The sequence below is a fragment of the Boleophthalmus pectinirostris genome, unplaced genomic scaffold (genome assembly GCF_026225935.1).
Source record: "Boleophthalmus pectinirostris isolate CB_2022bp ecotype Guang Dong unplaced genomic scaffold, ASM2622593v1 HiC_scaffold_4, whole genome shotgun sequence".
Classification (NCBI taxonomy): domain Eukaryota; kingdom Metazoa; phylum Chordata; class Actinopteri; order Gobiiformes; family Gobiidae; genus Boleophthalmus; species Boleophthalmus pectinirostris.
Genome location: NW_026571353.1, coordinates 8,326,772 through 8,339,801, shown reverse-complemented (window position 1 = coordinate 8,339,801; position 13,030 = coordinate 8,326,772). Strand labels below are relative to the sequence as shown.

Here is a 13,030-nt window from a genome sequence, read left to right as displayed (position 1 = left end):
CAGAATCAGAGTCAGAAGATACTCAATTGTGTCTTTTGGTTTTCACTTTTGGTCAGAATCTGTTTGTTAAGAGAGCTAAAGTGCCTGTAAACAACATTGAGAAGGTGATTTGTCCCAAAACATTGGTCCAAGTAAAATTATGTGTACTTTAATTAAGTACATTTTAAGGAGAATTTTTACTCTTTCTTCACTACATCTGAGAGCAGGTAGCTGTACTTTCTACTCCACTGCATTTTTGAACAGGATTGAAAAATAAAAGTATATTTTATTATAGTTTGAGATCTGAGACATAGAAAAAAATCTAGGGGAAAAAAAAAATCGATTCAGTTGTTTCTGTTTTGCACAAATTTTTACACTTGAAGTACATTTTAAAACAAGTACTTTAATACTTTTATTTAAGTAGATTGTTTCATATGATACTTCTACTTTGCTCTGCTTAAAGGTGCATTGTGTAACTTTTCTGGCGGGGGTCTGTCAAACGCTTTTCTCCATGGAGATGTCATCGCTTTGTCTGGAATGTTTCACAGTATGGCATTAAACCTTTCTATCTTCACTGAGACCAAACCAGACCAAGTTATAAGTCAGATCTGTGGAGAGGCGATACCGCTCACAGTCAGAATGCCAGTTTTTGTAGATATTTTTGAGTTATAAAACCACCTGTGATTGAATAAATGTAAAGTAGAGCTGTGGAACATTCTGGGTAAAGCGGCGACGTATCCAGGTGATGGACCAACCAAAAAGTTACGCAGTGCACTTTTAAGTAACAAAACTGAGTACTTCTTCCACCACTGCTAATGACATTGAAAATAGGAATACAAGCGTCTGCAGGGGGCACCTTTAAAGCCTGTGCCAGCATATAAAGCCTAATTTGCTCCATACTTCAGGGAAAACATGCCACTTTAGAAACTTGACACTCCTAATGGGGGCTGAAAGTAACATATTTTGGACCATGTCTGTCATAGCTCCAAAAACAGTGTTATAATCAACCTCAGACTCCCAAGAATTTACTACACTCATATTTTTGGTCAGACATTCAGATTGAATATTTTTATTTCACAATATTCAAACAGCCAAACATTCGAGTCAACATATCAAGGCAGTGTAATAAATATAATAAACCATTTCAACATCTGTGTTCTTGGTTATGTAACTGTCATTTTTAAAGGCACTTGAGAAATGCAGGTAGGCTATTAAATGACTGGTCAACCCAACTTAAAGAGCCCATTTAATACGATTTTCAGATCTGTGTTGTAATGTAGTTTCCTCATCACACAGCAAAAAGTGGAGTGTTAAAACTGACTCTCACTGAATCAGTTTTAACATTTTATCAGAGTTTATATGAGTCCAGTTTGTTGTAGAGTTAATTTAACATTTTTGGAAATGTCATTTAAGTAATACTGGGCCAAAGTTCCTGTTTAACACTGGGAGGAGGCCCCAGGGAAGACCCAGGACACGCTGGAGGGACTATGTCTCTGGGCTGGCCTGGGAACGCCTCGGGATTCCCCCGGAGGAGCTGGAGGACGTGTCTGGGGTGAAGGAAGTCTGGGAGTCCCTGCTTAGACTGCTGCCCCCGCGACCCGGCCCCGGATAAGCGGACGAAAATGGATGGATGGACACATAGAGTTGTTTTATTTTTACACTCTATTTTAATAAATTTAAGATGAAATTATGTGCAAAACTGGTTCAAACTGGTCTTCTCTTGCAGGAGTTTGAATTGGTGGGTGAGAGGAGCCAAATGAACACTAAGAGAAGTTGAATTAACACTAGTGGGGGTTGAATTAACGTCAACCATAACAACTCTGGCAAATAACTCCAACTCAAACCCCCATTTCACTTTCAAATAGTTAAAATAACACAACTCTGAAATATTTCACCCTGAAATTTTAACCCTCCAGTTTTTGCTGTACACAAACAGACCTGGAGTTGTGTTTGTTTCATTCACACATTTAACACACAAACCATGTATATTTAGGCCGATTCTCTCAAAATTAACACTGTTCCACCTTGTGATGTCACGTGGTCATACAGGAAGTGCTTCACTGTGTTTTTAAGCTCTGCACACCTTCACTAGAATCATTTGGATAATTTCAGATCTGGAATTGCCAATCTCTACTGGTAAAAAGTGGCTGTTGAAACACCATAAAACTACAGCTTCAGGACATCACTAAGTGGAACAGAGCATTTTGAGCTTTGGAGAAGTAGACCAACTAATAATAAAGGATTAGTCATGTGTGAATGGAACAAAAACAGCTCCAGACAATGTTTTGATGAGGCAACAACATTATAACATGGCTTAATGTTCACAGGAGTCGATGTCAATACTGGACCTTTAAGTTAATTACTCCAGTCTGTATTATCTGGCCATTTGGAAGAACGTTAAGGTTATATTCAATGTCAAATTTATTTATAAAGCACATTTAGACTTAGACTTGGACAAACTTTATTGATCCACAAGGGAATTTTTTTGGACACTAGCTCACAGCATATTATAATAACCAAGGGAAATTGTACAGATTGTCCCAAAAAACTGCATTCCATTGATTTTGGCGATTTCACATAATCTATAGAAACAGATCAAGATTTTTTTATTGAATGTTTTATTATTGTTCTGTTTTCAGGTTGACCTATTCACTCCCAAAGAGAAGTATTTTTGCATATTGGAACATGCTCGCACACACTCACCCAACACTGTGCAGCCTTCAGTGCAAAATCTGGAAAAACTTCCCCAACTGACTATTACGGCCTCCAGTTCTAACTTGTTATGTGTTCTTTTCATTCCTTTTGGTGGCTGTCCTGATTCCTGCATCAAAGTCCTGGTCCGTGATTGTTGGGGCTTGTCTACGCCCACCTCACCTGCAGCCACCGCCCCCTGTTTAGGGAGAATGCCGGCGCCTGTTTGGGGCTGTGGCCTTTGTCGCCAGTCTGACATTTTGTGTTTGTCCGTGTGTCTCTTTAGTGTCAGTCATTTCTTTCGTTATTAGTACATGTCTGACTTTTTTGTGTTGAGACACTTGTTGAGTTCTGTTTAGGGTTAGGTTTTACTTTGAAGCACTTGTGATTTAGTTTTACTGTGTCCCTTAGATTAATCCCTCGTTTTTGTATAGACCTGCGTGACCTGTTTTTTTTCTTTGTGTTAATTGTGTCAGGTCAGTGGTGTCAAACTCAAACTCTCATAGGGTTAAAATGAAAAACTGGGACTAAGCCATGGGCCAAACTAAATATTTATTGAAAAATTTCAACAACATCTGCATGTTTTCTCTTCTTTCGAGATATATAATGTTAAACCATTTCTTATTAAAATAAATGTTTAATAATAATTTTACTTAAACATTGAATTCAGAACAAGCAAAATATAAAATAATAACAACAGCTCTAATACATATTTGATATGGTTTTGAGGGCCAGCATTATATTATTGTATGGTTTGGTTATTTTCTGTACCTATTTTAGTTTGTTTTTGTAAATTTATCTTTAACATTCCAGTGAACAGTAACAGTGAATTAAACATTACTTAATTTATTCCATTCTCCACCTTGGATTTTTTGTTACTTCCCTGACCCCATTGAGCTGGGTCTTAACACTGGCAAATAAAGTCTCAGAATAAACTTATGATGAACACCTAAACTGTTCAGTTTCTTAAGGTAGACTTGATAGTTTTCAAGATAAATACTTTTAAAATGATGTCAAATTTTTTGGGACACCTTGTATAATAAATTTTAAATAAGAAGCAGAAATAGCAAGAGACTTACGTTAAATAAAGCATAATGCAAAATGCAGAAAAAATAGTCACATTTTTGTCCCAGGACTGTCTCAACCGGAGGGTCTGATCTATAGCGCATGTTTTGGGTTGATGTAGGAAACTTTAGTGCCCAGAGGAAACCCAACCAGACACAGACACAACATGCAAACTCCTCACAGAACCCCTTATATGTGTAAAAACTCAACAAGACTCACTTCACATTTGTACATAATCTTTATTGTTACTCACATCCTGCTACAATACATATAAACATTTATAACACTTCACTTGCATATTTACACTCCCATGATTCCACACACTGTTCACATCATTTACAGTCATTCAAAACTTTTTTTCTGTAGCAGTGCAAAAGCGTTTCAGTACAGTAAATCTTAAATATACAATCTGTTCTGTGTCGGCTTTGGCTCACTGGGGTAAATCTGGAGCCCATTACTGAAAGCATTTGTTGAAAACTGAAGCCATTTAAAATCACAATAACCCTTGGCTAGTTAAAGTGCATTTGACAGATTTTCATATTTTTCTAATTATGATATGGTTTGGTGGGAAAATAATGCCACAGTTTTACTTGAAGGTGCATTGTGTAACATTTTCTCCGTGGAGATGTTTTTGCTTCGTCGGGAAAGTTTCACAGTATGGTTTTAAAGCTTTCTGTCTTCAAACCAAACCAAGTTACACATCAAAATGCAAATCCAGAATGTTTTTCTTTGTATTTTGCACTATAAAACCACCTGTAATTGAACAAATATAAGGTACATATCTATAGAAACAAGCAGGTGATGGATCCCTAACCAAAAAGTTACATAGTGCACCTTTAAGTTAAGTTTTTGCAAAAAAGTTGAAACAAAAAAATACAAAAATACAGAGTTCTAAAACAGTTTAAACCTTCATTTAACAAAATAAACATGCTGCCATTTATTTTTTTATTAGTCTAAGCTTATCCATTGTGTAATTTTAACAAGTTTTGGCCTTTGTTTACATTGTGGTTGCTAGGTAACCACAAATTTTCAAATGAGTGCTTGAATTTGGGAATAATTCAGTGATTTCGGTGATTATTTGACCAGTTTCAGTCATCTAAATCAATAATAAGACTTTGAATTGAATTGTATAAAAGAAAAAAAATAAAAGTTCCACAATGTTCACAATCAAGCCAGCTGAATTGAACATTATTATTAATTATTATCGCTTTTGTGAAAATATTCCGCGGTATGGCTTTAACCCTCAAAATGACATTGAAAAACATGCATTCTGAATGTGAGCAGGCTTGCCTCTTCACAGATCTGACCTTTCACCGGGTCTACAGTGGCATCATCTCAGTGTACATACGTTTAATGCCACACTGCGGAACATTCCAGGCAAAGCAATGGCATCTTCATGGACACAAACAGGTGACAGACCAGACAAAAGTTACATAGTGCAAAAAAAAACAAAACAAAAAAAACAGTATATATACTAAAGCTGCATATGAAAACACTCTGTTCCATCTTGTGATGTCATGTGGTAATGCAAGAAGTGCTCCACTGTGTTTTTAAACTCCACACACCTTCACTAGAATCGTTTGGATCATTTCAGTCCCAGAATTTCCGCAAATCAGCTAAAGAAAAGGTAAAAGATAGTCCCTTACGACATCACAAATAAATAAATGCATAAATAAACAAAGTGGAACAGAGCATTTGGAGATTATGGAGAAGCAGAAAGACTAAAAATAAATTCAAACATGTGTGAATGGGACATAAGAATCACCCCTCTTGTATTTAACAATGATTATATATATATATATTTTTTTAATCAAATTCCAAGCCTGATTTATTGAAGCTTTAACTAAAAACTGAGTTGAAATTTTGCTTTCTCAAATAATATCCAAAACTCCCTGTATATGTATTTATATTATTTTTTTATTTTTTTATTTTTTATCATCTAATATGTCAACAAAAAGAAGCAACATTTAAACCTGGCTCTTGAATCACAAAAATGGTAAATTTTGTCAGCTTTTATACATAAAATGCCTTAACGATTACATGCTGAAAAACTCATAATAGATTTTTTTCTTACATTTATATGAGTAAAGCCCAGGAGAAGTTTCAAACTGATATCTTTACACTTACGTTTACTCTCACACTTACACTTACACTTACACATTTTTCCTTTTCACCTGCAGTGTCTTGTCTTCACTCTCTGACCTAAATGATGAAATGTCTCGTCTCTTTCAGTAGCGTTTGTTTAGATATGCAGTAAAGACGGTTCAGGTTGCAGCACGCTCCATTAATTTGAGTATAATTACAGATAAAAGAGTGACGCACCAAAAGTCATTCATAAAAAATCCTGATGCGTATCTCCGAGCTTCAGATCACATTACAGTTTGGGCTTGGTCTGAAATGCCCCATTGTTTCGAATATTGCTGGATCCTGTACCTGATTTTTGAGTTTCGTATTTGAGTTTTGTATTTGACTTGCCCCGGTACAGCTCGTACAAGCGGCTCTTGAGATCAAAATAAGTCTGCAGTGGTCTGTCTGCTACTTATAAACCATTTTATTGTCCGATAATCAGGAAGGGTGTGTTAGCATGCTTGGCAAAACTCTGCTTTATAAGGTTTTATTGACCAGGTCCATAATAATCTTGTTTTGTAGTAGGGATGTAACAATACCTGAAATATCGTGATATCGTATCGTCAAAAGTCTCACAATCGAATTATAAGTTCCTTTGCTTAAATGTTTTATAGTAGCAAAATCTTATAAACATCAGAAACTACATATCCCATGATTCATTTCAGCACAGACAACATGAAGAAATATGTTTTTGACTTGAATTCTTGGGATTAAGACAAAAATAATTCACACCAAAATCTTATCAAGGTATTTTAAAAGTGTCCAATCTAGAATTATATTAACCTCAAATCACTATCGCAATAAATATCGTATCGTCAGATGCATATCGTGATAATATCGTACTGAGAAATTTGAGTATCGTTACACCCCTAATTCATATTCGACAAATATTAAGAGAAATTACCGTTTGAGGAAGTGCACGCATTTTAAATCATGCCTCATTAATATGCACTAGTTGGAGCTTGATTTTATTGTCCAGTAATCAGGAAGTGCCCGTTAACATGCTGGTTTTTGTTAGTTTCACCGTCACAGCAAAACTGCGCTTCATATTATTAGACCAGGTCCATAATAATCTTGCTTTATATACAACCAATATTAACAGAGTCGGTCGTATGAGGAAGTGCACGTTAGCATGCTAGTTGATGTCAGCACTTCGAAACGCATCACGGTGAATAATTAGAATGGTTGGAATGGATACAGTAAGCGAGGAATAACTTTGGATCATCGCGAATCTTTTATGATGAGCTATTTCCATTTTTTAAAGTTTTTAAGAGACTAAAAAATCAGGTACAGAGTCTTTTAAAATCTTTGCACACTTAGAAAAATAACATTTCCCCCCAAAAAGCACTCTTTTTTAATGCATTTTTTATACAAAGTGCTGAAGTGCTAAAGTGCAAAAGTGCGTTTGTTATTCAAAGGTTAGATTCCCACAAGTTGGCGAAATCTTTCTCAGTTTTAATGCCCTGCTAGTATTGTGTGGGCTCAAAAAATATATAAAAAAAAAGTCGTGCATTCTTCATTCACTCCATACTCGTTGGCGGTAAGCTTCTATTTTATCCACAGCTGCCTTGCGCAGTGTTTCTAAGCAGTGTCTTGCTGAACGACACGAAAACAGTGAGCACCTGAGCCACTGCTGCCCCATTGTTGCTCTTGGAGGTTAAAAGCGGTTTTCCGTTCACGTACTAACCAGACTCCGCCGTGTTTGGCTTCCAAAATCAGACGAAATCGGCAAGATGGACTGACTCAAGTTTCTGTAGCTGCCTGTTTTTACGTTTTTTTTTCATTGGCTTGGTTACTTGTTTATGTCCTGAAATGTATAAACCCTGAACCAGCTGCTAAAACAGGTACAAACCACGTAGAAACAGTGATAAACTGGTATACTGAACCTTATCTACGGCTCACTGTTTGTACGTGCCAAAAAGCAAGTCCCAGTGCGTAAAGTAGGGGGCGTAGTTCCACTTGTGCTTGGTATGGTGCAGCTGATGGAACGGAGCGCCCCCTAGTCCTAAACTGGGGAGCAGTCGGTGCAGGCCCCACGGCAGGTCGTACCCGCAGTGGTCCTCTATGGCCAGCCAGCTGTTGAGGAAGTGGAAGAGGGCTTCGCTCAGGGGATGGCACCCCACCCACCAGGAGCTGATGAGGGCCAGGAGGAGAAGGGACAGCAGCTCCCACCCGTTGGCATCCTGGGCGGACAGAGCGATCAGGGCCTTGTTCTTGTGGTGCTCCTGGTGCACTTTGCGGAAGAGCCAAGGGATTCTGGGTAAGACAAACACATGAGACTGGTTAGGAGGATGACAAAATGGAAAAATGTGGCAGGCTGAGATTTACACAGCTGCTATTGGACCTGTGAACACTAATGGAAACATCTGGCTTATAAGGCTCCTGTTGGGTATCAAGGCCATTATTTCAAATTATATTAAAGATCATTTTCATTTAAAGTGAACAGTGTAGGGTAGAGGTGGAGGATCTGCCACTTAGTTAGTCTCCATGAAGCTTTTACTGCTTGGAGATAAAGCCCAGGCGGTGCTCAAGCCTCATGGCCTTTTCCTTGTGCCCTTTAAATGCTCTCATGGTCAACATATATACTCTCCATCCATCTATTTACTTCCACTTATCTAAGCAGGGACTCCCAGACTTCCTTCACCCCGGACATTTCCTCCTTGCCAGGCTGGTGCCACCTACTGTCTCCACTCAATTTCATTTCTCTCCAGCGACTAGGTCAGGAATCAGAATACAGTAGAGAGTTTGCGAGAACCCTGGAAGTTGTAGACCCACACTGGCCAATCAGTGAAGAGCTGTGAAGCCATGATGTCAAACTCAAGCGCTTGTCTGGGTCCCTTTTGTGGTACAACACAACAGTAAACAAAGCGGTCGAGATGGATGTAGACGAAGCCAAACATTCTGTGTGGTCGAGGATTTTCACTCTCTGCTTTGTTTGCTGTTGTACCGACAATTACTTGGACATAAGTAAGCGTTCTGGTGCATTACATACGTCGCGACCAAATAGCAGCGATTGGTTAAATAAAAAAGTACCTGTCTACCCTTGAGCAAACAAATCCTGATGTTGCAAGATCAGACAGTTTTCACAAAGTGAAACCAGCTGATAAATCAACTTCCTTCAGCTCGTCTGCGGGACCCCGAGGCATTCCCAGGCCAGTCAAGAGACACAGTCCCTTCAGCGTGTCCTGGGTCTTCCCCAGGGCCTCCTCAAGGTGGGACATGGCCGGAACACCTGCAGGCATCCAGAGCAGATGCCCGAGCCAATTCTGAACTGGAGGAGCAGCGGCTCTACTCAGAGTTCCTCCCCTGTCAGTGAGTTCCTCACCCTATCTCTGCCTCTGAAGTCAAAATATATTTTTCGTTTTATTTTGCCCCATGAAGACAGCAGATGTTTTTGCTGCAAGTCTCTCTCTGTCTCCTGTCTGCCTCTCACACTATGAAAATACACTTTATATAATTTTAGTCTTTTTTGGGCTTTAAAATTATGTATCAAACCTTTAAATCAGTGTTTTCCTAAATAAGACTCACATTTTCAAGTCCAGACCAGCTCCATCAACCATTCTATTATACTGTATTTATATCACAAAGTTTCTGTTTTTACTTTACTTGTACATAAACATTTATATAATTCGACCTTATTTGTAATATAATGTCTTGAGTGAGCTTCTGTGTCCAAGTCATTTCCCTGGTGAATCAATAAAGTTTGTCTAAGTCTATTACCGTGACACTCAGTGCTTCCCCACACAGAACCCCACTGCCTCATGTAAAAACAGAAATGAACTCAGGCGTTTCTTGACATTTTCTTAGAGGGAGAGTCTCTGTGATCGATGTCCGTGCAGTTTCAAAACAAGACTGGAGACTGCACGGTCGGGAGGTTAACAATTCAGAGGATTAGCTGAGGGGCTGTGGTCATGATTACTGCAAACCTGGTCTCCTGGTGCTTAAATCCTATTATGTGTTATGTGGGCTACTATACAGACCCAGATGCAGTACATTTGTCTTTAGGGCCCGTCCTGTCCGGGTCATATGTCCTCTGTCACTTACATAATGACTGGAGCCCCGTGATAACTTGAGAAAACGACCCATGAGAAAAAAGACCCCGAACAACCCCAAAGCGGACTCATTTGTCAAAGTATTCTGCAGGACTATTAAAGGGCCAGTGGTGGTGCTGTGAAAACACCACGCAAACCAGTTTGACCAGACGCAATTAGCAAAAGCTGTAATTTTTTAAGTGTAATTATCTCCACAAACAACTAAATGTCTTGTTTTACTCTGCTAATCCTGTAGTTTACATCTGGACAAACATCTTATATTAGTATTTCACTCTTTTTGTCAATTCTTCTGGACATAATTTAAATGTGAAATTAATTATTAAATATATACATACATACATACATACATACAATAGATTTTTTTTTTATTTCTACTTTTAATTGTGCAAGGTTTTGATTCATGTGGACTATGCAAATAAGACAGTAGGCCATGCTGTTTGTAACTTAAGTTCATTCTTATATAATAAAAGCATTTTAGTTCAACTGTGCTTATTGGAGTTTTGCTTTTTGAGTTAGGAACCAATAACCTGCGTCCCAGACCGTCTTACTATTTCAAATTAATATCACACTATACGTCATTACAAACACATGTCCAAAAATGACTTGAAAGTCCGAGGACTCAACTGGGAATTTCCAGCTGCCCTGTCACAGTCTGAGAGCGGCGCGCTCTCTTCCTGATTGACCGGGACAGAGGTTGAGCCGGTCCCGCTCTGTAACGCGCTCTGACTCTCTCTAGTGGTCAACATGAGGCTCTCCTCTTTCTAACTACATTAAATTGTCATGACATCTTAGATGTCTGTGTAATCCCTCAGTGGTCAAGGTAGGATCATAGCAAAAGAAAAATTTTATACTGTGAACTGAGCAAAGGTTTTGTGAGAGTCTCATTCAAAAAACTTTTTTTTTTTTTTTTTCCAGTTGACTGAATTTAATTTTCTTTTGCTATACATCTCAGCCTAAGGCTGTAGTCAGCTTTTACTCTGAGAGTGGCTCAGGCTGAAAATATGACATACATTTCCTTCACGCCAAACAGGTTCATTTTGTAGTATCTGCAATAATCATAATTTGCCTTAGTCTTCATAATCCTAAAAAGGAGAGCGTGCTCTTACCTGTGCATGGAGAGGTGCCAGACAAAGAAGAGCGCGTCGAACAGCAGAAAGCACGCCAGCACCTCCACGCAGAACCGGTAGCAGGATGGGGCTCGCTCGGGTAACACGGGGGTCTTCAGGGCGCACTGCAGGAGCGCGGTGACGGGGAGCACCACTGTCAGGTACCGGACAGTCAGCCTCCCCAAACACTCCATCCAGCATCTCACGCTCGGCACCGAACCCGTATCGATTCTCCACGAGCGGATCAGAGGGCAGACGCACGACAGTAAGTCCATAATAAAGAACGGCACGCACAGGAGGACGTGCGTGATAAACGCACTGAAAGCGGGCAGGTAAGGGGACAACAAGATCTCCTCCTGACCGGATCTCACAAAGTCCCACAGCCCCTGAAGTAAACAGTATTGGTGTGTTGACACATTCATCACGGCTTTAGAGCACCTTCAGTGGGCTATGCGCTGATGCTGTAATTGTAACAACACAAGTTGTGTGTGTTTAGATCAAACTGAAATCCTTTCACAAAAAGTGTCCTGGTGAAGCACTGAAAGCCCCTCTGACCCTCTCAGAGATGCAGCAGAGGTTTTCTTCTTCTGGTGGGAGGGACAGAACTCCATCGGAGGAAACGATCCATACAAGTACAGGAGTTCCGCCTCTGCCCGTCACACAGCCCGCGGGGATGGAGGGGATTTCTGAAGATCGACACGGAGATGTCATGTAGGGATCTTCTATGCAGGTCTAACATATGTGTTCACTTTAAAGGTGCATTGTGTAACTTTAATACTGGAGGGTCCCTCAAATGCTTTTCTCCATGGAGCTTTGCCTGGAAAGTTCCACAGTACGGCATTAAACTTTTTTGTCTTCTCTGAGACCAAATCAGATCAAGTTACAGGTCAGATCTGTGGAGAGGTGACCCACAGTCACAGTCACAGTCAGAATGTTTGTTTTTCTAGGTATTTTTGAGCTAAAAAAACACCTGTATTTGAATAATAGTGATATATATATATATATATATATATATATATATATATATATATATATATATATATATATATATATATATATATATATATATATATATATATATATATATATATATATATAAAACTGTTTAATGTCATACTGTGGAACATTCCAGGATAATGATATCTTGAAGTTAACATAAACATGATTTATTTAAACATTCCAAAGAGTTCAAGCTCCTTCTTTTCAAATTCCTATGTCATGCCCTGCATTTCCAGTGAATGTAAAAAAATGCTCATGATGCTCAGACTTGTGTGTCCCAAAAATTATGTAAGCAGCTGCCAGTTTTCCGTAGCAATTAATATAGTTTATTCCTTTTAGTATAACATTTGTGGTGGTCTAAACTGAGAAATAAAACCGTAATTTCAATCTGAAAGAAAGATGAAAAGAACTGCTGCTAAAAACTATACTTATCTGCTATTACACCTCCACAAATGGGAGTTTAACATGGACTTCTGGGGGCATGACGGGTGAATGCATGGTTATAGTTGAATGAAAATGTGTTATTTTACAGGCAAGTCAGCGCAAAAACTACCTGAAAAAATAGAAAATCCAAATGTATTCATAGAACACATTTAAAAGTGCACTGCGTAACATCTCTTGTATATGGTCCATTGAATTTTCCATGGAGATATTTTTTTTATTTGCCAGGAAGGTTTTTGTTTGTCAGGAAGGACTAAACTAGTCTTCATGATTCATTTAATGATTAATGATTCCTTTATTTAGAACAATATTAGGTTTGGACTTGGTCTTGTTTAGCTTGAAAAACTAAAAGAACGACTTCGTGTTCGCTTAATTGCTCCAGGAAATTGACCATTTCTAGTAATCACATGACGTTGTGTGGGGCTCTCTTCACTCTATAGCTGTAACTTAAATACTGAATCGATCCGAGACTGACCAAAGTTATAACTGCAAAAAAACAAAAACAACAACAACAAAAAAAAAAGTACAATCAGAGATAGTAACCTGGTCCCCATGAGGCGTCAGTGGGGT

The 13,030-nt window shown here is 38.7% G+C and overlaps 1 protein-coding gene across 1 annotated transcript; it reads right to left on the bottom strand.

Annotated features, from left to right (window-relative positions):
- Positions 1-3,954: 3,954 nt before the first annotated feature.
- LOC110161056 (cholesterol 25-hydroxylase-like) lies at positions 3,955-11,557 on the bottom strand. Its single transcript, XM_020925765.2, has 2 exons — positions 11,021-11,557; positions 3,955-8,118 (listed from the first exon to the last, which is right to left on the bottom strand). The coding sequence occupies exons 1-2, from the start codon at positions 11,440-11,442 to the stop codon at positions 7,761-7,763; spliced, it is 780 nt and encodes a 259-aa protein (XP_020781424.2). The 5' UTR covers positions 11,443-11,557; the 3' UTR covers positions 3,955-7,760.
- Between the last annotated feature and the right edge of the window lie 1,473 nt (positions 11,558-13,030).

Bases quoted from the DNA above. Each gene is read 5' to 3' on its own strand.
- LOC110161056 (XM_020925765.2), bottom strand. From the start codon at position 11,442: ATGAATGTGTCAACACACCAATACTGTTTACTTCAGGGGCTGTGGGAC. The intron at 8,119-11,020 runs GTAAGAGCACGC...TGTCTTACCCAG, and splicing joins TGGCACCTCTCCATGCACAG to AATCCCTTGGCTCTTCCGCA.